The 27,020-nt window shown below is 41.8% G+C and overlaps 1 protein-coding gene across 2 annotated transcripts in view; it reads right to left on the reverse strand.

The window, feature by feature from the left end:
• The window catches only part of LOC147025135 (receptor-type tyrosine-protein phosphatase delta-like), a 278,354-nt gene that overhangs the window by 72,192 nt on the left and 179,142 nt on the right, over window positions 1–27,020 (reverse strand). For both annotated transcript variants that reach the window (XM_085885801.1, XM_085885802.1), the window contains 3 exons: window positions 25,849–25,972; window positions 25,511–25,686; window positions 2,304–2,423 (listed from right to left, as the gene is read on the reverse strand). In XM_085885801.1, coding sequence (XP_085741927.1) covers window positions 2,304–2,423; window positions 25,511–25,686; window positions 25,849–25,972 — 420 coding nt within the window. The remainder of the gene's footprint in view (window positions 1–2,303; window positions 2,424–25,510; window positions 25,687–25,848; window positions 25,973–27,020) is intronic.

Raw genomic sequence — 27,020 nt, forward strand, 5'->3', positions numbered from 1 at the left:
CCATTGTGTGTTTTACACCAACATCCGCGCATTCACACTTGTCCAACGGTTCAGACCGCGGTTGAGATCAAAGACCCACATTCCACCCAAAAAATACTACTATTTCATATTTAAATTTTGGGGTCCATGGTGGGCCCGCGGATTAGCCGATTTCGCGGTTAAAACGACCGCCAATTAAGAGGGTTTTTACTGTATAGTGTATTTACTAAATAAATAGTGTATTTACGAAATTACAATACGATAAATGGAATAATCTTTAAATAGTAACGTGAACTTTTCGAAACTTTAAAGCAAATGTCCGAATATATTTAAAAGTTCATGATAGACGCTCTCAAAGGGCACCGTCAATGTGAGGATGTGTACATGTGCTTAGTATTTAAGGAGATCCGGATCTTGTATATACAAGAGCCGAGTCCTCGAGTTTAAGGTTTTGTCTTCACAAGAAGAAGAACAAGGAAGAAGAAGAACAAGGAAGAAGAAGAACAAGAAGAAGAAGAACAAGAAGAAGAAGAACAAGAAGAAGAAGAACAAGAAGAAGAAGAACAAGAAGAAGAAGAACAAGAAGAAGAAGAACGCCGGGCTCTCTATGAGCAGCGTTCGCTACTCGAGATGCTGCTAAAAACAATAGTCATCATATATGTGGGGGTAATGCATTGAAACATACGTGTCTGTCTGTTTGTATGCAGGAAGGAATGCATTGAAACTTGCCGGTTGTACTCAGGGTGTGCATGGGAACGTTCTATAAAGTTGGGATGGCCACCTCTGAGTTGAAGTAAACCCCTCACCTGCTTGACGCTTCTGTCAGAAGCATGTGTTCCTAATAAAATGAAACTTAAAACAGGACTATATTTACTCGTGCCATGGCCACACGACAGTATAAGTTAGTGTCCTTTGGGGTGGTATTGCACGATGAGAGAACAACGGTGTGAGTGAGCATCTCCATTGAGTGCATTCTAATTGCAAGAAACACCCACTCCCTACAGAAGCAGCAAGTGGAAAAGGAGGGTGGGTGGGGGGGGGCGACAACATGCACACGCTGAGTACAACACGTTTCAACGTATTTCGTCCCACAAACAGACATGCATGTTTCAATGCTCCCCACATCAAATATGACTGTTGTTTTCATTATACTACAACACAGATAATTGGTATATTGTATTTTAGATTGATTTGTACAACTTGTGGGAGATGAATTTACGTTATTAGCGATGATAGTCAGTTTTCAAGTTATTCTGTCCAGTGGTGCAGGAGTGCATTAGCAGGTATGATAATTCCCCACTTTCACATAAAAGTAAAAACCAAAGTTGGAGATGACCACCCAAACTTAGGAGAATGTTTTCATGTAGCCCAAGAGTGCAACCATCACTTTTCAACATATTTCCTTCAGCAGTTTAGAAGTATATCAAACACATAGCATGTATGTAAGTTATGCCTGGTGTTGGCTTAATGGTTCGGGTGGTGGGCTTGGGATCCTCGGGCCCTGAGTACAAATCCTGCTTGATTGTTGAATCAATACCAGGTGGGGTTGACTCAGCCTGTCATCCATCGAATGTCGGCAAAATGAGTAACAGCTTGCTGGGATGATTGAGCCATTCGAGTATCCTGTGTCGGAGTGGTGACATGTCCAGGATTGTGCCCAATAGCCCAAGGAGACTGCTTTGGTAGCAATGAAGCTCTGTACAGTGTGTGGTCGCAATGGAATTGGATGTAAATTGGCCAAGTACTTTTCAAATAGAAAAGCTTTTCATACAGAGATAATACGATAAACTGCTGGGACTTGGAATACACTCCACCACATTGAGTGGTGCTACACCATACATATTAACACAGGGAATTTGCATCGGATTCCCCCTCCCAAATTCCTGCTATGAAATTGTAATGCCTAAAACCTTCCATGGCACACCACATGTACAACCACCAAATTTCAACTCATTCTGTCTGACAGTTTCAGAGTGCATACAAGTCAAGCACGCATGCATGCGTGAACACACACACACACACACACACACACACACACACACACACACACACACACACACACACACACACACACACACACACACACACACACACATATACACACACACACACACACACACACACACACACACACACACACACACACACAATTATCTATAATACTTTAATTAATGTCAATATCATCACGACCTTACCTGTTGTAAATCAGAAGTATATTGTTGATAACATTCCTACTCTCTAAGCATGAACATAGGAAGTAGGATCAACTTTGGGATTGTAACCACAGGCCTTCTGACCTGTGTGCACGGACTGCAAGCACGGACCTTACACAAGGTGAGGGATCGAAGACAATAACTCGCCACCTCTGTGGTATCCAACAGAGTCACAGATACCAAGCCATATGTCTCCACACCACGAAGAGGCCAGTACCGGTCACATTTCACCTGGAAGGGTGGGGGAAGAGTCAAAGGTCATTGGTTCAGAAGGAAAGCTGAGTGAATCTCATCTGTGGAGGCCAATTGGTGAGCATATTTCTGGACATGAATGCGATTTTGAACATCGCAAAGATTATGCGATAAATATAGCAAGAAAATGTGACCTAAAAACATGTCATTTTATTCTTTACATTCATTATATTGAAGTGCTCCAATGAATCTTGTCCAAGTTAGTAAAGGTCTTCAAAATACAGGGTGTTCAACTTCATGCAATAAAACAGTTTTGCACATTATGAAACGTACTTTCCCTTTTTAAAATATTTTTTTGCATAAAAAGTCGAGGCTCATGTAAAAGCAAACACACAGAAACATATAATAAGGCAGTAGACAGGAGGGGCAAGAGGGGGATGCACAATACAATGGAGAACAAAGACAATAGGAGATCTGTGGAGGGGAGAGGGATGTGTCGGGGTACGCAGGGTAAACAAGATGGACACTACAGGGACTTTTAGGAAGGAAAACAGGGAATTTGAAGGAGATGGGTTTGTGGTGGATGAACACTGAACAGGGGTAGAAAAGATCAAGAGTTTGAATGGGGGAAGATGGCAGAAACCAGAAGGGGGTTTCTGTCAGACCTTGAGCGCCCTGAGGAAATATGGAGGGGACAGATCACAGACAGAGCAAAAGGGGGGGGGGGCAAGGCCAGAGAGGAGACAGTAGAAGACAGAAAGACACCAACCTGCTTCTGGTGAGAGAGTGAGAGACCAAAAGACTCACCTTCATTGCGGCAGATACCAATGATCCTAAAAGCCTTGGTTTCTACAGCGTGAATTCGAGCGAGGTGTATGGAAGAAGCATGACTCCAGAGGAGGGGAGCAGTACTCCATTAGACTGTGGACGAAAGCTTTGTAAGTGGTTAGAAGCTCAGGTGTGCCAAGGAAGGACTTTGCACGACGAAGGATGCCCAGTCGCCAACTGGCTGTGGAAACCAGGTTGGAGATGTGGGTTTCCCAGGAAAGATCGTGGCAGATAGTGAGACCTAAAAGCTTGAATGAAAGTACTTCTTCGAGGATTGTTGAGAAAGTATATGGGAGGGTTTTTCAGATGGTCTTTTCGGAGAGACATGGTGAGAGTGTGAGATTTGTCAGGATTGAAAGACATGTTCCATGTGTTTGACCAATTTGTGATTTTATCCAGATCTGCAGAGTGAAGAGGCTGCTGTCTGCCTTTCAGAAGGATGACAGATAGTTGAGCAGAGGGTAGAGTCATCAGCAAAGAGAGTCATTTTGCTCATTCATTTTCAAAAAGAGTAATTTTGCTGGAATGTTATTGTTCCATCTACTTTTAACTACCATGACCACTACTACTATCGGTGTATCGTAAATGTATACCACTGTTACTACTACTTCCCAAATTACTCTGACATTGTTGTCGGGTTGACGAGGGAAAGTTTTTGGCCCAAGTTTGGCACAAACCAGCTGGCTGGCCTGACTTTCAACCAAAGCTGGCAGGAATTTATGATTTTGGTGGTATAAAAGTCCACCATATTTGTGATCAAAGTTCAACCCCAGGGACAGAATGGTGGGGAGGAATCGGTGTTGGGGTTTGGAAAGGTGTAGAGCTTGGGAAGGCCACTTTATACACTCACCTTATCACAAAAGGCTCAAAGGGTAGGTGGCAGAATCCTTTTCAAGATAGTTAACATGATAAACAGGGATTGAAGACACTTTTATGCACTTATAAAATCATGAACATTGCAATCCTTTTCATGTCTTCCCCTCATTCAATGCCTGAAAAAAAATCTTTATCAATGTTTTGCTTAAGTAACTTATACAGGCATTAGTTATAAGCAAGGGAAAGTGGGTGGGGGGGGGGGGTAATGGATATATTATGTGAGTGATTTGATAAATATATAGAATTTGCTTAATCAATTTTGCTGTTAAAGAATGTCACCTGTTAACTAATGTAAGGTGTTAGATAGGGTGATGTAATAGACACTGGCTAAAATGGAGGTAAAACCCGGAATTAATTAATTAATTATTTAAACCTTTATTTAAATCGAATTAAATACTTGAACACAGTGTAACACAAATCACCTTCATAATACTTCCACGAACCATATTGACGTATAGCATGACAGGGCTTGGTAGGTGAGCGGGTCGGAGTGAAGATGATGCCGATTGACGCTGCGCTCGATGGTGATCGATAAAGCCTCAATCTCCCAAACCGCAACTTAACGTCGTCTTATCACAGTGTATGTGTGTGATTTTATTTGTATACATAATTGAGGCTTGTATAAGAGCTAGTACGAGAACAGTGAATTGAACAGGACAATGGGAACAGTTGAGAGGGGGGGGACACCAACAGCAGAGTTTAAGGCTAAGATAAAGGGAGACTTGGACAAACAATGGGTGTGGGGAGGAATGGGGGGGGGGCAGGAGAGGATGCATGGGATGGACAAGATGGATACAGAAGGAAACTGTGAGGAGAGAAAACTTGAAATTTGGAAGGAGGGGGGATTGCTGTGGGGGTTAATGAGGGTAGAAAAGTGATGGCTTTTAGACTGCGGCCGTAGTGCTAAATTTACGGATTTTTTTGATCATCGTTTAAATCATTATTTAATTACAATTTAAGTATTACGCTTGAAAGCTGTGCAGGGTATCATATTCTATGAACTCTTTTGTTTTCCATGGATTTTACCAAACAATAGCTGAACTGGTAGTTAACTATAACAATGAACTGCTGAAAGAATTTCCACTCTTTACCATGGGGGCGGCTCGACCAGCTTTTCCCTGGCATGTTGTGTGGAAACGATGAAGCCATGCAATGCCCGGAGCAGCAGTTATTGTCTTGGTGCCTGCTATATAAATTATCAATACAGCAAAGATAAAAGCACAGTTAAATTACCTTTCCAATGGAGCAACAAAGACCATTCTGGTTTGGGGCAATGTCTCAGAGGAGTGGCGGGGCAGTGAGGCTGGATTGGAGCACTCTTCAATGACTAAATGACCAGCTTTTGCCAGATTCTGGTTTGATCATCCGAGGCTGGAGTGATGCCTGGCCGAGACCAGGATGACACTCAAACCAGCCTGAACCTCATTAGCAGCATTTCCACTGTGTCAGTTTAAGTGAGCACAGCGATACGAAGTGCCCTATGTGCTGTGACCAAGATCAATGAAACTATGTTTCATCAGATGAATTGTGATCTCTGCCTTATATACTGCCTTATATACTCCCAACACAAACAAAATGATTTTTTTTAAAAACATAGAACCTCACTGATTTCCAATTTGGTCAAAGTACGAGTCGATAACTGAAAGGAGCTCCTGACGTTGATTTTTGACTTTGTTCATCCTCCCTGCCTTTCATGTTTTATGCTTAGAGTTCTCTGTGCAGAGACCTAAGAGCAATGAATGGTACATCAATTATTTATCTCGGTGAATGATTTCAGATGTCTTTGTAGTTTACCATTTTATTGAGTTTAACGGATTATGATGGTCTGTATTTGCTTGTGTAATTCTTTAATTCACAGTAATGATAAAGCTAATGCAAATACGGTTTGTGTGCAGTAATTAAGTAAATGAGTTTTTTTTTTTTTAAATGTGCAGTTTCTGTCTTTCATTCTGCATATTTCCACAGGATCGATGAGCTTATGTTAAGCATATTTTCGTTCACAATTTGAAGGTTTCATTGCTCGACTTTTGCTTGTGATCAAATTGTACCAAGGTAATTTGAAACCATAGGGGTTACAACATAATACCTTTGGGATAGTTCATTCGACCTCTGGGATAGTACTGTGGCCCAACTCACAAAAGTACACATATTAGCTGTAGATCTGACTGTTGTGGAGTTATGCTTCCTCCATCAACATCCACATGAATAATGGATGGCACTCCCTCTTTTATGAGCAATCTTTGTTGGCAGAGAAAGTGGGCATTCTAAGGGTTCCTCAAAATATCATCGATAAATGGAGTGGAGGCAGTGATTGGCTGCAGACTTGTACATGAGGTTGAGAAGGAAACAAGTAAATTTCCCATTTGTACACAATCAGATTAGCCTGCAGATTTTGTCTAAATAATACTATTTGTAATATTAACATGAAAAATAATACTATTTCTACTATTTGTAATCATAATACTGTTTTTGTAATAATCTCAATAATACTTTTTGTTATAATAATACCAATACCACTTCTATTTGTAACAATCCATATGATAAGGCAGGTGTGTGTGTGTGTGTGTGTGTGTGTGTGTGTGTGTGTGTGTGTGTGTGTGTGTGTGTGTGTGTGTGTGTGTGTGTGTGTGTGTGTGTGTGTGTGTGTGTGTGTGTGTGCGCGCGCGCGTCACCAACTTTCTCAGAGATGGCAAAACAAATCTTCGTCAAACTTTCAAAGGTTCATCATTGATTGCCAGTGAATGCTTTGGGCAAATAAAATTTATCGAAAATTTTGAAGAAAATGTTTGATTTCTATTTTTAATCGCTCTTGCATAAGCCTTTATATCTGTTTGCATAAGCCTTTATATCTGTGTAAGGTAATATTAAATGTTCCCCGACTCCATTCCTCAGTGGGTGTAGGAAAGTATTTTAGCCCCCTCTCCCCCACAAAAAACTACAAAAAACAAAACAAAAAGTAGTGGTACATTCAAAGTACACCGTCCCCATGCCAAATAAATAAATAACAAATCCTCCAGCGTGCAACATCGCCGGGGCACCGATGTCGCCGTGCAGCACATGGAGTCGGAATTGTGAAAAAGCACTGTACAATAATTGATTGATGAATTAATCAATTGCAGAATTAAAATAAATAAATAGTAATCGTAAAATAATTGATTTCTTAATTAATTGGCTTATAGCACAGACACGAAAATCGAGACCAAATTCATAAGCCACTGTTTTGGACGAAGTCAAACGGGGGCTAAAAATGCAAAACTTTTACAGCCCAGGCCCGGATGAAATTCCAAACTTCTAGCTAAAGCAACCAGATGCTCCACACAATCAAAATACTCAAGCATTCAATAAACTTTTCCTCGGGGAGGAGACTTTGGATGAGTGGCTAATAGTAGGTAACACTGTCCTCATCTGAAAATCTGAAGACACCCAACTACCTCACAGGTATAGATCAATAACCTGTCTACCAACAGTGTATAAATGTCTGATGGGAATCCTCACAGAAATTATATACAATCATCCAACACAAGGAGGCCTTCTTAAGGCAGAACAGAAGGGATGCAAGAGAGGATACTACGGAACAATAGACCAGCTACTACTAAACAAGGCTACTCAAAAATTGCAACACAAGAAGAAAAAAAGGTATTAAATGAAAAAAATAAAAAGAGTTGGACAGATTGGGAATAGACACAGAAGGCTCTTTGGAATGGCTAATAAGAGGTCAGCTTTACAAGAATAGAGACCAAATTATTATAAATGCCCAGAACCAAGGACACTACACCAAAGGCTTTTAGAAAATGGTGGGACTGAATCAATCGGACAAGTGTCGGTTCTACAAGGTATAAACGGAAAGTATGAGCCACCTCCTATCGGGATGTAAAAAACTCATATCAGAGTAGATGTACACCCAACGGCACAACAAGGTATGTAGAGTAATCACCTGGTACATCTGCAAAGGTCTCAATATCCGGTTCCAGTTAGACTTCCAGTTCTGGGTTTGGAGCGATGGCAGGTTCTCTCAGGGGTCTCTGCCGACTTTCTCAAAGTTAAGTTTCTGGTCGTTATTTGTCTCGTTTTAACTGTTTATTTTCTCATCTACATGTTTCCTGTGTGTTCCTAGTTCGGTTTTGTTTCAAAAATCATGCTATTTTGTGAGTTTTCGTCGACCTATCTTACTGGGTTCCTTGAGACCTACCCGTCCTTCCCCTCGAGGTGTTCAATCGTTTTTATTTGTACTCTCCCTATTACTTTCAATTCCTATTTTCCCTACTTTCCCAATGCCCCCATCTATTCCCTCCCAATGAAGCACTCTGTTTCTTGTCTTGAAAAAAAAAAAAACAACAACAACCTTTCTCCCTCCATACCCAGGAGTCCCGATCCTTCTTCTTCTTCTTCTTCTTCTTCTTCTCCTTCTTCTTCTTCTTCTTCTTCTTCGTATTCCTACTTCTGCTGGCACACCATCTTTCTTCAACTTGAGCTGACCTACTCTCACAATTAACTTCATGATTTGTTCCAACAACCTTCCATTCCCGAATCTTACCTGTTCTTCAAAAATCCATCAAAAAATTTTTTTCCTTGTATCCTTCTGAACTATGCACCTCCTGAAACCATGTGTCTCTTTCTACCCTCTTCCTGATACTTTTCATCGATCCATCAGCTTCACTCCACGTTTACCGTTCCAAATTCACCATGCACCTCCACGATTTCACTGCAACCTTTCCTTTTCCGAATCTTACGCAATCCTTATTATAAATAGATAAATAAATAAATAAAATTCACTTTTGACTATCCACATCCCACAACCACGTGCTTCTCCCGGAACCACGTAATCTGTTGCCACCCTCTGCATTTACCGATCCAAATTTACCATTCACCTCACAATTTTTTCTTCAACCTTTCCATTATCTAATCCAATGAAAACTTTCTCTCAAAAAATAAGAATAATAATAACAAAAACAATCTCTGATAATGCTTCATCTTCCTCTTTCTCACGTGTGGTTCTCATTACTGTATCATAATTCACTACTCTTTTTCCACTTCAACAGACTGCTCTCAATTCGACCTCTGCTTCATTCCTCGTCGAAAAAATCCAACTGTTGAAACGTATTTTTCTCTCCATTCTCTTAATTCACCTTCATTGCATCCATCAAGAAATGTCGTTAATCGCATTTCTGAACTAAAAACTTAAAACACCAGTTGGCTATGCTTGTTTGCTTTCCTTCAACCATTCTTTTTTTCCAACTTCAGTGCCATTTTACCCCCTCTCACCCCTCCCTCTCAAAGCAACCATCACACTCTTCTCCATCAAAGCTTCCCCCTCACCTTTCTCAAAAACTCCCCCCTCACCTTTCTCCATCAACAATCTCAACTTAACCCTCTCCCACCATTCACCCCTCACTCACCCTTCTCAAAGTTTCCCCCCTCTCATCCACAAAGCTGCCTCATTCAATTGCCCTCTCTCCTCTTCCATCTTATTGATCGACCTCCTCAAATCCTCAACTGCCTTCTGCCCCCTCTCTTATTACTCCCCACTGTACCTCAACCCAGCACCACAGAGCCTTTTCTCTTACTCATCTGGCTCCCTCCCCTCGCTCTTCTGCAATTCCACATACTCTTTCAACAACTCTCCTTACCCCCCCCCCCTCTTTCCTTGTCCTACCCTCCCCTCCCATCCCCTGCAGCCAAAGTCTCCTCTCCTCCCTCTTCATTAACAGTGTGGACCTCAAATATCCAGGGCCTTCGCTCAAACCTTTCAGATCTTTCCATACAGGTTGCCACTGACAAACCAGACATAATCTGCCTAACAGAAACTTTCCTCCGTCAAGACATCTCTGACTCCCAAGTAGATCTCCCTGGTTACTCCCTCCTCTGGTATGACAGACCTGAGCCTCGTCCTGGTGGAGGAATTGCTCTCTTCATCAAAGACTCTATTCCTCAATCTCCATGCACTGCTCTCACTCCCCCACACCCCAGGAACACCTCTGGCTTCAGCTTCCTCTCCACTCCCACCTCATGTTTATATGTGTACTGTATTGTCCACTCTCCGGTCTCGCCCCTCCTGCTCTGTCTGCGATTTTCCTCCTTAAAATTCCCTGCTTTCCTTCCTGAAAGTCCCTTTGGTGTCCATCTTGTATACTCCGTGTTCCCCGCCCCATCCCTCTCCATTTGACAGATCTCATTGTCTCTGTTCCCCACTATTTTGTCCTTCCCTCTCCTGCCCCTCGTCTCATGCCCACCTTGCTATGCATTGTGCGTTAGCTCTCATATGAGCCTCGACAATGTAGTATACAAATTAAAAATTAAAAATCCCAGTTCCAGAAAACTGATGGAAACATGAACCAAAAGCAATCATTGAAAATAAGGAAGTCATGCTCACATACAATCTAATGATCCCATCAAACGTGACCATAGAAAACAAAGCATTGCTACCAGATATCACATTTAGGTACAAAAAAAGAAAATAAGGGATTGCTATTTGAGGTGTCAGTACCCTGCGAGTTTGGCTTGAACAATGCAGAGATGAAGAAAATGACCAAATACCAAGATCTCAAAAATGAAGTGAAAAGATCCTGGAAGTTGAAGTGTGCTGAAATTGTACCAGTGATCATTGGAGCAATGAGAATGATAAAAATGAACTTTCCAGAGATCTTAAGAACCATCCCTGGGACTATTACTACAACCGAACTACAGTGGGAAGCTCTCCGGGCTCGGTGACAATCCTCAAAAGAGTCCTCGGAAGAAAACTTTGAGAACAAAACTTCACACCTTGGTCCATGAATCATGATCCCTTACTGAAACAGAGGTGGATATTTCGAGACTGAGGAGGACTCCATTCCACCTTCTGAAACAACAACCGACGACACATGTGTACACACACACACACACACACACACACACACACACACACACACACACACACACACACACACACACACACACACACACACACACACACACACACACACACACACGACCTCCAAACTGCCAAATTCAGATTCCCTTGTAATCTGGAGCATCCTGTGTTGAGGTGGCGACCTGCCCAAGGTTGGTTTTCAGCTGGAAACGTTCACGACAATGCACGAGTTCGTCAATCCTCCTTAACGAGAACGGGCATATGTTTCCCTTGACAAACACATCATTAAGCAATTGACAAATAAACACAGTAAAGAACAAGGAAAGGACATTCAGTTCAACAAAGGAGGTTACATGGAAGATTCAGCAACAGGACTATTCACTCGGGAGAGGACTGTGGTGACCACATAATGTTTTGCAAGAGACTTCTTTCTTCTTTTTCTTCTTTCATATGCAGCACATGGCTGTGGGTAGCATCATTTGTTGGTGGCGTAGCTGTGCCACTGATGCAGTGCCCCTATTGGTTAGTGCAGGGAATTTTAATTTGGCCAAGGAGGACACCATGGGGTCTTTAACGTCCACCAACTAATGCTGAGAGAAGGGATGCCCAGTTTAACATCCATCCAAGGGATGGCATACATATTGATGAATTGTCCTGCCTGCAAACATCAGAAATATTGACAATAGATGGAACGTCCTGTTTAAACGTTCTTCTGATGGACAGGGCGCATAATGATGTGTGACAGTTTGCAAAACACAAGTGTAACAATTTATAGCTGGGTCGACATTCGAACACAGGCGAGACAGCTCAGAGGCTAGTGTTTGCACGTCAAGGCTTTTTCAAGGGTATATCGTAGATATTGTGGCAAGACCTTTCTCGATCAAGCTTGAACACATTTAATGCCCACGAGTACATGGAAATATCAGCAATGGCCTGAGGATGCTCGTACCAAACTGCATGCCAAATTAACAGTCACAGAAAATTATGAATAGTTGACATTGCTATTTGTATGTGCTGCTTTATTCCTTGTTAGTTTTGGCTTTGGCTTAGATCAGTTGCCTATGTCAAGCTACTGATGTATCAGAGTGTGTGTCATTTGATTTAGCATGCATGATCATCCAGCATTTTGTCTAAGCCTGCAATAAATGTTCGAGAGAGATGCAGGAACGAGACAACTCTCCCAATAAATTTGTTCAAATCGACAGCCGTTTGGCAGCAGAGGGAAAATGAAGGCATATTTCACAGGAAAAGAGGAGAGTAAGCCAAGTGAAGGGGAGGTAAAGGAAGAGAAGGGGAGAACTCCTTTTTTTTTTCTCCTACAAGAGCTTATTTTCCTTTCCTCATGGAAAAGCAAGAAAGAGAGAGAAAATATAGCTTGGGATCTCTCCAAGCCATTAAAAACTGACCATCCACAAATATCTTGTGCAGTTTAAATTAAAGGATTTCAAACTGACATTATTCACATTGAATTTGTTTCATATTTACCATGACAAAGGAAAATTGCTTATTTTAAAATAACACACTTTAATTATTAACAAGCCGGTAGGCGACGAGGGATCCGCTAAGATTGAAGCGCTGGATACGATACTTTTCATTCTGACCGATCCACCGCCGAAGATTCATTGCCAAGACGTATTGGTTCACATACAATTGTTCCTCTGCCTGGCAAGATTTTTCCTATTGTGTATTTTGCCAACTGGCACTCCTCACAGGACTACCATTTGAAAAATAAAACCTAAATCAAAAATCGGCTCGAGTAAAATTTTCTAAATATCTCGAAGTGTTTAATTCCGAAGTCTCGTTTCTCCACATTCAAAACTGTAGGACAAGTATTGAAAATAGTGAACGAAGGTCGAGAAAAAGTATTTTTTCGAATTTTGCGTATTTCAGCCCCGAGACCCTTGGTGATCGAATGTGGAAAAATGCTGCGGTTCAATTTTGTAGTGGTGATTAAACTTTATCCATACACCGAATTTGAACGTTCCGCCGTTGACGGTTTCCGAGGTCAAGGTCACTTAGCATATTCCCTGGTTCACCACCTTTCCGCATTCGGAGGGCTGCCATTCGGAAACTATGAGAGATAGAGGAACGTTATGCTGTCGTGATAACTAGATGGGGATCGAAGGAATAGGCAGGAGTTGGTCCGGTCGCTCTACCTATCATAGAAGCCGCGCTGCATCAGTTACCGTTTGGGTTCTTAAAACGCGGTTTTTCGGCCGCTGAATAGCAACGGGTGGTTGCTTAGCAACGAAACTCAAATGCGCACACTCCCAGCCCATATGGCACTTGTTCGCCAAGTTTCATCGAAATCGGTTTGCTGGTTTGTGCCGTGGAGCCTCACGTTGCACGCACACGCGCGCACACGCGCACACACGCACGCACGCACGCACACACACACACACACACACACACACACACACACACACACGGAAAACCCGACAATAACAGATATCTAGCGAATCCCAATTAATTGACACTTTGGGAATGTATGTAATTCAGCTTAAAATCCAATCATTAAAATACCATCTTCAATGAAAACTTACTCAACTGGAGTTCATAGAATACGATACCATGCACAGTGTTCAAATCTATACAGGAGGGTTTTGCCTCTCATTGGGGTTACATTCTTGAAAGTCCCCATGAACCGCAAACCCGCAAACAAAGGGCTACTGGGGAAAATAGGGTTAGGGACTTCAATTTTTAAAATTTGTCCAAAATGTACCTTCAATTAACATTATGCATTATTCTTGTGATATTTATCTTCATGAATAAAAGGGTTATTAAGAACATCAAATAAAGTTTATTTTCTTCAGTTATTAGGGTACCCTGTGAGTACAGGGTACCCTATTGTTTTTCTTCTGTTTATTTATTCTTTTTCTTTTTCCGCCGGCATTTTGCACCCTTTTTCGCTTTAAAAATCATTTTCTCTGGGACACTAAGTCCGATCGACAGGAAATTTTCACCATAGTTTGTATCTTTTTTGATAGCACAATCACGTTATAATTATGACGTCAATGGTCACGTGGTGCGGGCGCCATCTTGAAAAAAGCGATAAACTTTGGACATCTGTATCTCGGAAACCGTGCTATGGAAATTTTTTTCGTTTAATACATTTTAATAAGCTCACTATGGGGAATACGTGTGATTTTTTCGTGACGTCATGGGTGAAGCGATATACCGGTGAAAATTCGTCAAGTAGAATGCCATATAGGAAAAATCTGAAAAATTTTGAGCGTCATCTACGACAAAATTCATCGTCAAAAATGTTATTTTTGACGTCATCGATGACGTAATTCGGCCGCCATCTTGTTTTTTTAGTGTTTTTAAAAAAAAATCTTCTTCTCCAGAAGGGCTGGACAGATTAAGGCGAAACTTTTTTTTTTTTTTTTTTTTTTTTTGTATACCTTGGTCGAGGCTCGTATGAGAGCTAACACACAACTCACAGCAAGGAGGCATGAGACAAGAGGGGTGGGAGTGGAAGGGACAAAACAGTGGGGAACAGACACATTAGGTGAACTGTGGAAGGGAGAGGGATGGGGATGGGACGGGGAACATGGCGAAGAGAAGATGGACATTTCAGGGACTTTCAGGAAGGAAAGTAGGAGAAATGAAGGAAGTGGGCTTGGGTGGATTATCGGGGGTAGAAAAGATCGAGGATTTGGATGGGGGAAGATAAGAGGTGGTGGTGAACAGCTGTTTTGAAAGCCTGGAGGGAAGAATGGGAAAGAATAGAGTGAGGAAGTTTATTCCAAAGGCGGGAAAAAAGAGGAATGAAAGAGTGAAGATGAGCAGTGATTCGTGATTTTGGTAGTTTTACCAGAAGGGGGTTGTTGGCGGACCTTGAGCGCCCTGTGGAAATGTGGTGGGGACAAATCGCAGAGAGAGCAGGGGGGGCAAGGCTGGAGAGGAGTCGGTAGAAGACAGAAAGACCACCGACCAACCTGCGGTGATTGAGTGAGAGGCCCAAAGACTCAGCTTCATTGCAGGAGATGCCGATGATCTTAAATGCCCTGGTTTCGACAGCGTGAAGCCGAGAAAGGTGGGAGGCAGGAGCACCAGCCCAGAGGGGAGAGCAGTACTCCATCAGTCAACGGACAAAAGCTTTGTAAGTGGTCAGGAGCTCAAGAGGGCCGAGGAAGGACTTAGCACGACGGAGGATTCCCAGTCGGCGACTGGCTTTTGAGGCGAGGTTGGAAATGTGACTTTCCCAGGAAAGGTCATGGCAGATAGTGAGACCTAGAAGCTTGAAAGAAAAGACTTCTTCCAGAGGATTGTTGAGAAAGTGGATGGGGGGGTTTTGTAAACGGTCCTTTCGAAGAGACATAGTGAGAGCGTGAGATTTGTCTGGATTGAAAGACATGTTCCACGTGTTGGACCAGTTTGTGATTTTATCCAGATCTGCAGTGAGTGAAGAAGCTGCTGCTTGCCGGTCTGAGGGATGACAGATGGTACGGCAGAGGGTGGAGTCGTCGGCAAAGAGAAATAGAGGATTTTCCAGAGAGTCCGAGAGATCATTGATGAAAACCAGAAAAAGAACAGGGCCCAGAACGCTACCTTGAGGAACTCCAGCCTGCACAGGAAGAGGGGATGAAAGAACTCCATTTAGGGCCACACGTTGACTGCGACAGGAGAGGAAGTCTGCGAGCCATGAGTGGAGATGGCCTTGAATACCATGGGAAGAGAGTTTGGTGAGTAGGGCAGGGTGCCAGACTGTGTCAAAAGCACGTGATATGTCCAGGGATACGGCTCGGATTTCCTGTCTGGCATTGAGGACCTCCATCCATTGATGGGAGAGCAGAAGCAGCATATCCAGGGTAGAGTGACCTGGTCTGAAACCAAATTGATGATTTGGAAATCAAGCCATTGGAGAAGAGGAAGGATTTCATATCTGAGGCGATGATGGATTCCATCACCTTGCTGATGATTGGGAGAAGGCTGATTGGTCTGTAGTTATAGGGATCTGTTTTTGCACCTTTTTTATGCAGGGCAGTGATGTTAGCAGATTTCCAAGCAGATGGCAGATGACCTTGGGCAAATGAGAGGGTGAATAGAACAGAGAGAGGGTGACTTTACTTTACAGGTACATTCCCCCTGAGGTCCTCTTTCAAGTTTGTTAATTTGTTGTTGATACGTCACATGGTTTGGTGGCCATCTTGAAAAAACCCTAAAACATCTTCTTCTCCAGAAGCGCTGGTCCAATCAAGGCGAGATTTCAGAACTATATTCGTGACATGTATGCGATGCAAGTTTGTTAATTTTGAAGTGATAGGTCACATGGTTTGGCCGCCATGTTGGATTTAAGAAAAATATTAAATAATGTTTTCTCTGGAATTTCAAAAGCCATCGAAGCGAAAATTTGCAAGTGCCTTCGTCCCTCAAGTCTGCATACATGGTAAAAAAATTTTTACCTCAGAAGTCACATGGTTTGCCAGCCATCTTGGATAGAAAATGAATAAATTTTAAAAATCTTCTTCTCCAGAAGGGCAAGACAGATTAAGACGAAACTTCACACGTATATTCCTCATGAGGTCCTTTCTCAAGTTTGTTAATGTCTTCTTGATCGGTCACATGGTTTGGCGGCCATCTTGAAAAAACCCTAAAACCTTCAAACATCTTCTTCTCCAGAAGTGCTGGTCCAATGAAGGAGAGATTTCAGGACTATATTCGGGACAGGAAGGCGATATAAGTTTGTTAATTTCGAATTCATAAGTCACATGGTTTGGCCGCCATCTTGGATTTAAGAAAAATATTAAATAATGTTTTCTCTGGAACCGCTTAACCTAACGAATCGAAAATTTGCAATTATCATCTATCATCATCTATACACGCAAGGTAAAAATTATGACATCACACGTCACATGGTTTGGCAGCCATATTGGATAGAAAAACGCACCTTTACCGATTAACACGAAACTTCACATACGTGTTCCAATACCCAGTTGGAAGCAGAATATAAATTTCTGATGTCATAGGTCACATGGTTCGTCAGCCATCTTGGATTGAAAAACAATATCTTTAAACGCCTTTTTCTCTGAAACGGCTGAACAGATCCAGGCGAAACTCCATCACTATGACCGCCTCTCCATGACGAATAAAAAGTTCTCACCCCTTTTGAGGTATGACGCAACGTTTGGCAGCCATAGTGGATTGAAGGAAAAATATTAATTAATGTTTACTCTGGAATTATTGCATCAATAAATGTGAAACATCACCTTTATGGTGGAACAGTCATGCGGAATGAGGGTTTGAAATTTCAACAGAATCGGGCCCAGGGTTTGGTAGCCATGTTGGTTTTAAGAAAAATATTAAATAATGTTTTCTCTGGAACTGTTTAACCTGGAGAAGCAAAAATTTGCAGTTATCATCCACCATCGTGTTTGCATACGTGGTGCAAATTATGACATCATTAGTCACATGGTTTGTTCGCCATCTTGGATTGAAGGATAAATATTAATTAATGTTTACTCTGGAACCTCTGCTTCTATATATGCGAACCTTCAAATTTATAATTCAGGTGACATGCGAAACAAAAGTTTAAAATTTCAACCTGATCGGTCACACGGTTTGGGAGCCAGAATTATTTAATTATTTGAATCTGGAAGCCAGTAATAACGAAATTGAACGCTTTGTGCTGCCCGGTTCGTAACTCGCCTGTTCCGCGCCGTCTCAAAGCATGCCTGTGTTTGTATCACCATTAAATTATGTTTTCTCTGGCACCGCTTATCCTTTCAATGCGAAAATTGCGACTATGATTTAAGTCTCACGTTGTGTCAAAGGCGGACGGACTGGGTACCCGGTCATCACTGCCAGCAGTAATAAAGTGGCAGTTCTAGTTTCAATTAGATCGGACCAACCGTATCATAAATGGCCATAACTTGGGAAACACCTGGGAAACATATTCAGGTCTCCAGCGTCAATTGTGACGTCAAATCAAATGAAGAAGAATTGTGACGCCCCCTCTCTCTCGCCCCCTCGCCCCCCTTAGTCTTGCCCCTCCTCTCTCCCCCTCTCTCTCACCCCCATCTCTCGCCCCCTCTCTTTAATTGTGACGCCCCCTCTCTCTCACCCCCTCTTTCCCTCCTCTCTCCCTCCCCTCTCTCGCACCCCTCTCTTTCCCCCCTCTCTCTCTCCCCTCTCTCCTCCCTCTCTCACCCCTCCTCTCTCGCCCCCACTCTCATCCCCCGCTCTCCCATCCCCCCTCTCTCGCAGATATTGGTGGACAGATAAATGGCCGTAACTTGGAAACTGCTCGTCCGATTAATATCAAACCTCGAAAAGGCACATCCGCGGGTCCCCGGCAATATTCCTGGCAAGTTTCAATCCGATCGGACCGGTGGTCGTCCGGTTATTAATAATTTGGGAAAAAAATTGGCATGATAATGTGAGAAGGTGGAACGACACCTTCAGCTGCCATATATACACCTTTTCAACACTGAAAAAGCATTAAAATAGCCATAACTTGGGAACCGCTCGTCTGATCGATATCAAACCTCAAAAAGGCACATCTGCGGGTCCCCGGCAATATTTCTGACAAGTTTCAATGAGATCGGACCGGCGGTCATCGAGAAATGGCGGTCGCAGACAGACAGAGAGACAGACAGACAGACACAGAGATTGCTGGAATTATAGATAGATTATGTTGTATGACGACTATGGCTGCTGGTTGCATCATTGCTGGTAGTGTGGCTGCGCTGCTGATGCAGTGCCCCCTATTTCCAGGAAGCTGGTAATCATTTTGCCAACCTCAGAAGGATGACAGGCTGAGTCAACCCATCTGGTGTTGTTTAACAGAACGACAGGGGCAGAACTCAAGACTCTAAGATTTTATTCCAGAAACTTCAACCATTAAGCCAACACCAGGCTCGTTTTCCTGTGTGAATCGAACATACAATAAAGTTTCTTTTATTGAGTTATTAAGATCATGAATATTAACCTTTAATAATAATGATGTCAAACTTGATACAATAATGCAATTGCAATGTTGATGATTGCTACGAGAGAGAGGAGTTGATGGAGATGATGGAGAAGATCGATACTAATGGCGGCCTCTTCTTTACCCCCCAAAAACATGCAATGACCTGTAATGCTATATATCGATATATTGCATGTTTTTTTGGAACTATGATCGAGGTGATTTGTTTGATATGGTCTTCAAGCATATAATTCAATTTAAATAAAGGTTTAATGGTGTATAAATAAATTAATTCTGGGTTTTACCGCCATTTTCCCAGGAGCTATTGCACCCCCTATATCGAACATGTTACATCAGTTATTGCTGTTATATAGCCTTCAATAGTTCTCATGAACAAGCCCGTGGCACGGAGACAGCCGATCATATCCCAGGAGCAACCCAGAGGCCCCCCGCATTCACAAAGTCAGAGCCATGAGAGAGAGAGAGAGAGAGAGAGAGAGAGAGAGAGAGAGAGAGAGAGAGAGAGAGAGAGAGAGAGAGAGAGAGAGAGAGAGAGAGAGAGAGACAGAGACAGAGACAGAGACAGAGACAGAGACAGAGACAGAGACAGAGACAGAGACAGAGACAGAGACAGAGAGAGAGAGAGAGAGAGAGAGAGAGAGAGAGAGAGAGAGAGAGAGAGAGAGACAGAGAGACAGAGAGACAGAGACAGAGACAGAGACAGAGACAGACACAGAGGAGAGAGAGAGACAGACAGACAGACAGAGACAGACAAATGAGAGAGAGGGACAAGAGAGGAAGGGCCTGTCAATGGTGATGGATCAGCACTGACCATGACTGCGCTGCCCTGGCGAATCCAGGCAGCAGAGAAGAATGGAGAATATTTGGCATCCGATTTGTGTTGGTGGGTCGGGGATACAACCACCAGGAAGAGGCATCCATGATAGTTGCCTTACATTCGTTATTCTTGCCTATTATTTGTGTCCCTTATAACACCCTTGAAAAAACACCAAGTCTCCTGTTTGAAATTATTTTCCATTTTGTTTGACTGCCAGGCAGAAAGACGGAGTAAAAATATTATCTCACTCCTCTCTGTGCAAGTGCGGTGAGGTTGAATTTTAAGCCAAGGTACGTTAAAATGACAGACACCATTTTATCGATGTTCCGATTCGTGTTCAATATATAAGATTTGATTTAAATACGTTGTTCCTCGATCATAAACTGACAATCATAAAGTGATAAGACGGATGTTCTGGCATGAACCAATTCCTTATCCCCACTTTTTGCTTCATGTGCGTGCAGTAACTACACCGGCACTCTGTAGAGCGCTTCCTCCATCAGGCTGAACAGTTTACGTTTTGTATCCCACTGATAGGCCAGATCTGAATCCGGATCTGAACCAAAATCTAACTGGCTTGTTCTTGTCACCTCACCAACTCATCCACCGAGTGTTGTCATAACATGCAAACAACGTTTCGAAATATCATGCAATACAGTGCTGTATCATTTTTAGCCCTTTCTCTCAATGGTTAAGAAACACTTAAACAAATTCTCTGATCAGTATCTGGATCCAGATGTTCACCAAACTCTAATCAATTCGTCCTTGTCACACACCTAACCTGTCCACCAAGTTCAGTCAAAATCCGTCCATACCTTTTTGAGATACCCTGCTCACAGACAAAACAGACTGACAGACAAACCAGGGGTGAAAACATAACTTCCATCCATCTTTGGTGGCAGAGATAATGAAAAGCACTCTACCCTTTTTCGATTTGTTTGGGATTATTATGAGCAGCCCTACCTTTTCATAAGCAGCATTTGATTGACAATTCAGAATATCCGAGAAGTGTGTACACTCGCATCTGAGATGTTTAGCCTGGATTTGAATCTGGACCCAGCTATGAACTGTCATCCAGGTGTTTCGCAGGCAGGGCTATTGATTGATGTGTGTGCCATCTGCTGGCCTTTGAGATGGACGTGAGATCCGATGGTATCCTTTGCGAGGAAGAGGTGAGCTATCGCTGCACCATGAACAAATTCCAAAATTCCTGCTCTAACTTTCAGGGAGCACTGCATCAAGTGTGCAGCAGTGGTTTCACCCCCCCCCCTCCCCCACTTTCACTCCCCAGCCAATGATGTAACTCACAGACTTTGTTGCATTTGAAAGACAAAGAAGAATTTCCACCATGTGTTTTCCTTATTGCATAAAGAGTGAACCAGAATGTGTGGAATGGCATCAAACATAGGTTACGCCAGGTGGTACCAGATAGATTGCCCCCTTGCCTGAAGGTCATGAATAAATAAACCATCTGTTTTAACCAACAATCTGATAGTAATGTAGTGACTCTCCTGAGAATAGGTTGGATAAGAGAAGCTACATGCTCCATACTGCCTTGAGGTCTTTTTAAACCTGAGAACCACTGGGATACTAATCGGGTGTCATCACCACTACTCGGTCACCATCATATACATTTATCATCAGTCACAAGTCTTACATATATATATATATATATATATATATATATATATATATATATATATATATATATATATATATATATATATATATATATATACTTTGATGGCATGGCCAATCTTTTATTAGTCGTAAGTTTAAAAAAAATGTAACATTACGTTTTGTTGTATGAGTTCAGGAAGGTATAACACCTTCAATGGAAATTCTCAAAATAAGGTCCATTTCTGCTTAATCTATTTTTCCTGCTCAGTTTTATTGGATTGCACTTAAAGGCAGGGATGGCAGAGTGGTAAAGGGCAAGGGGGCAGAATTTCTTTGAAGGAAGTAAATAAATGAATAAATAAATAAATAAATAAACACATCCTTCCCTTTCTTGATTTAGGGTGGAAGACAAATATCTGGAGATAAACAGCGAGTTACAATTTGAAGAAGAAATTGAGGCTGCAAATTGAACTAAAACGCGGCATAGGAATTGACTGTAGACCACGATCAAAACGGAAGCGCTCCAGCTGCTGTTGCACACTCACACCAAAAGGTCCCAAAAAGTGATCACGTACACATGCGGTAAGATTATTTGAATTAATTGTGATACTGAGAATTATCAAAGCACTATTACTCTTCTATGTAATTCTATGGCAGAACAAGGCGCGTCAGCTAGCCTCAATTGCTGCCAGGATACGTGCTGCGGTGTATTATCACAGTGAAAATTGACTACATACAAGATAAATTGAAATTGGCAAATCTTTGAGGAAATTTGAGGTGTGCCTCTTAAAGGCTCCACAGGACTTGTGATGACAAAATTATTGGCAGTCAAATGAGATGATGCATCATCTTAGAAACATCTCACACTGTGTTAGTTCAGCAATGTCATCAGACTCTTTCGGGAAGGAAATTTCTGCCAACCTCTCCATTTGGCAAAAGGCAGGAGGGGCAATTCCCCCCCCCCCGCAACCCCCTTACCCCTCCCACTCCTGCGTCTCTGCTTATAGGTCCAAAAAGTCCCCATGTCGGTTTGAAAATAGACATTACCACAAGAGTGGTAGTTTCAATTCCCAATGAAAGTTGGCATCTTAATCATGCAATTATTTCATACAAGTTGGGTTATCTGATCAAGATTGGTTATTTCGACTTCAGTAAAGCATCAAGAAACTGTTGTTAGCGAAGATCCATGTGTGAAGCAGGCAGAGTTTGAGGTTTTGACCATCCAAACGCACATGCACAGTTCAAACTCCACGCCTCTCCTGGCTAAGAGAGTGAGGTGCCACCAAACTGAGTCAATGTGAGATGATGGGCAGGAAAACATTGGTGCCCGACCCTTATCTGACACGAGATGCGCAGTAGCTGAAGCCGTTAATTATTTATTTTTTTTACATTACTTTGATTCAGAATTGAAAATTTTTATAGTGAAATTGACCATCTGTCTAAGCAGTCCAACAAATTTTGGAGAAATTGGCCCGGAAGTTGAGAAATATACAAGGAACAAAATAAACAAACGGACAGATTCGCTCTTACATGTAGATTCCATTTCAGATGTAAAATGTATTCAAGAAATGTGAGAGCACAAGTTTTCCTTGTACATCCACCATTCAAGTGGAGCGATGCTCTCAACATTTGGACCAACTGGACTTAAAAGCTAAGTTTATAAGCTGCACTCTGTGATTCCCCACAATTGCTACACAAGCAAAAATAGAGTGGAAAAATATATCCACCTGGCTTTTGCAAATAAGAATTAACATCCTCTTAATGCGATTACATGGATGCATCAAATATAGCTCAATAGATCATACGAGTCTTTTCTTTTTGGAATCAAAATACCGATACATAACTCGATTATCCACTGGCTGCTCCAGACCAAAAGTTTTCTGAACTTGAAAATTACTTGAGCACTGAATCAATACATCGGCCAAAAATCGCCCAAAAAACAGTTGGGAATTGGTAAAAGGAGCCATCTGTTTATTCCACACCTAAGGGGGGAAGTGCTGGGAATTACGACCAGAGGGAGTCTTCCTATTAATCCTTTTAAAGGGTTGCAGTTTTATTCCTGAATTTTTTCAACTTCTATAATTTTATCTTTTCCTTCCTAAATATAGTGCAGCACATTGAAGTGGGGGTTTTGGGAAAGGTAGAAAGAAAGTGAAAGGCACAAATGACAAGCCAAAGAGTTGGGTTTGATATCACTTCAATATTTGCAACTTCGAAGCGTTTTCAACATGCAGAAAACGAGGAGGCTAAGAGGAGGATGCGGGTCCACGGCATGTTCATGAGGGTGTGCTGGGGAGTGTTGAGGTCAAAAAAGTCCACCATGTTCATGTGCATGATAAGTAGATGCTCCAATGGTTGAAAGAATGCTAGTAAAGAAGTTACAAGTACACAGTAAGAGAGAAAAAGAGAAACCCATGAGCAGAGAGTGAGCAAAACAGGATAAACTAGAGGGCACTCGGTGGAGCGCATACTTCCACTACGTAATGCCTGATCCACGAGAACATATCGGACCCAATACATTTTTGAAATATCATGCTATACAGTACTATATCATTGTTGGCCCTGTCGCTCAATGGTGAAGAATCATTTTAAAAATTAAATAACTCTCGTATCCATATCCGGATTCAGATCTTCACCAAAATCGAACCAATTCTTCGTTATCACACACCCAACCTGTCCACCAAGTTTCGTCCGAATCCGTCTACAAGTTTTTGAGATATTGTGCTATATATTTTTTGGCCCAATCTCTAAATGGTGAAGAATCACATAAAAAAATATTAAATCTGGATCCGGATCTTCACCAAAATCGAATCAGTTCATCCTTGTCACACTCCCAACCTGTCCAAAAAATTTCATCTGGATCTGTCTGCAACTTTTTTGAGATATCCTGTGCACAAACAAACAGACAAACAGACAGAAAGTGGTGAAAACATAACCTCCTTCACCTTCGGTGGTGGAGATAATTTTATTTCGGAGCAAGGAGAGGCTCTGAATGTTATTGAAAGTGAGAAAACGTTTGAGGAAAATTGGATAATCAGTTGGGAAATAGCGGATGATCGGAGTCTCTACTCTTTATGAAGAGCACATGCAAGATAACTCAGACAAAAACAGTTCTGTTTTAGGCAGTTTAACTTTTCAAAGATTAATGAAAATGGGGATTAAAAAACAAAAATGAGAGGTTGGCATTCCTTGATGTCGATTTCATCCATCGTTCTACATATCCACTGACGTAGATCGACACTAGCCTTCCCCAGCAAGACTTGTTCTTCATTCTACATAAAGCTGAAATAAACTTCAACATCCATAATATTCAGGTTATATCTGGAAATGTGGGTTTATCCTTTTGACTCATTTATAGCCCCTGTAAGTGAGATTCTTTGGGATGGGTGTGACGGATCTTAAATATGGTTGAGAGAGGTCGATGATTGCTGATTGTGATAAAATCCCATCTTTTGTGCTTTATTAATGGTTAAAATGGTTGTTAGTTGAGCTCTGTCCAACAATTATAATTTTCAGCATGAAACTTGGACTCACATTTCTGCCTTCAGACTTGATCAGGAAAACAAAAGCAGCTTAAAATGCAGAGCTTACAAGAAACCTGCATGTTGATTAAGATCACTTGGCATGGAGGACAGCAGAGGGCCTCATTTGAAAACCCGAAAGGGAAAGGGAAACGGAAAGGCAGAGACAGAGACAGAGACAGAGACAGAGACAGAGACAGAGACAGAGAGAGAGAGAGAGAGAGAGAGAGAGAGAGAGAGAGAGAGAGAGAGAGAGAGAGAGAGAGAGAGAGAGAGAGAAATAAATATATAGATGGAGATATGGAGAGAGAGACAGATTATTTTTAATGAATCATGAGCAATACACAATAACCATAGAAATCGGAAGAGCCAAATTAAATAGAGAGATGAGCTACAAACAGTCCATCATCAAGGTTTCAACCATTCAATTCTAGGACTCTGAACACCGAGCAGAACCACAACCTTGGTCATGTCTGATGGTCATGCAATGAAAGAGAGAGATGGGGAAATATTTGGAGGATAGGAAGGTGACACAAGATAGAAGAGAGATACTCAAGGATAAGGGAGATACAGAGGGATATGGAGTGATACAGTGGGATACAGAGGGAAATTGGAGATATAGAGAGATATGAAGAGATATGGAAAAAAGAATGCAACGAAATGGAAAGATGTGAGATATCTCACCCTTCCTCTCTCCTCAAGCCTGGTCATCATGATGATGGTACTGCAATGCTGTTCCCAGACCATACGCCAGAAATCGCCAAACGTCTCTGGAAGTGGTGCTTGGGTGGCTATATAAGCCCTGGCCTTACGGTATCCATCCATGAAGTTACCATTGAGGTAATCACTGCCTGGAACACCTGCAAATAAATCATGGCTTATTTAATTGAACTGCTGTATAACAACTCAAAGTTTCCATTTGTTTGTGCAGTAAAAGTTAAGCTGTCAGGGTGCTCACATTCCAGGTTATGGAAATCTCACATTACTTTTTTTAAAGTTCGTGCCGAAAACCTTTTGTTTACCTTCAATGGATTCCAATATGACTCGTGAATGGTCATAAGAGACGACATTGGCAAAACGATTTTTGGTCTTGTTGACGTCAAGATTTGAATTCTCCCAACTGAACTGCTGTCCTGGGTCGATTGACTGAGGGAGTGGGATGAGGTGAGAGATAGAAAAGTTAGGTGTACTATCATTTTTGTGCATTCATCTTGGGCTCATTGTTGAGCTTGTACATAAATCACATGCAAGACAAGTACAGTAGAACACACCAGTGCACTTGAATGTGAATTTCAAGGACAAAAGTAGACAATGAGAAAATATAGACATTAAATAAAATTCAAACATGGGTTTCAAGCATTGGGAACAAGCGATAGCTTCAGATGGGAACACAACAACAAAGCAACCCAGATATTTACACAGTGTATGTAAATACAGTTTATATGTATATATATATATATATATATATATATATATATATATATATATATATATATATATATATATATATATATACATATAAACTGTATTTACATACACTACTGGTCAAAAGGTTGAGAACACCCACATTTTTCCAGTTTTTACTGAAATGTAATCAGTTTAATGTTTCAATGTACTCTGAAATTAAAGCATAGAACAAATAAATAATTTCAGATCAAAAATAAATCGTGGAATAGTTTTGTTGAACAAAATTTAATCTAAATTTTTGACTCATCAAAGTAGCCACCTTCTGCAGAGATAACAGCCGAACATACTCGTGGCATTCGTTCCACAATGGAAATCAAATATTGTTCAGAAAGTTCTTCCCAACACTGTTGCAGAAGTTCCCACAAATGTGTTGCACTTGTAGGTTGGTTTGCTTTCACCCTTCTGTCCAGTTCATCCCAAACCAGCTCGAAGGGGTTCAGTCTGGAGACTGTGTTGGCCATTCCATGATTTGAAGCCTTGCGTCTTGTTCTTTTCTTCCAAGATAGTTCTGACATAGCCTGGAGGTGTGTTTTGGGTCGTTATTTTGTTGCAGGATGAACCCCTGACCAACTTGGCGTAGACCAGAGGGTATTGCATGGCGCTGCAAAATGCTGTGGTAGCCCTTTTGGTACAGGGTGCCAGTCACTCTGTGAAAGTCGGAGACTCTGGATCAGCAAAAGAGCCCCAGATCATCACGCTTCCTCCTCCATGTTTGACAGTTGGTGTC

Source organism: Eptatretus burgeri, chromosome 6, assembly GCF_056783735.1.
Source record: "Eptatretus burgeri isolate ZD-2024b chromosome 6, Ebu_testis_v1, whole genome shotgun sequence".
NCBI lineage: Eukaryota > Metazoa > Chordata > Myxini > Myxiniformes > Myxinidae > Eptatretus > Eptatretus burgeri.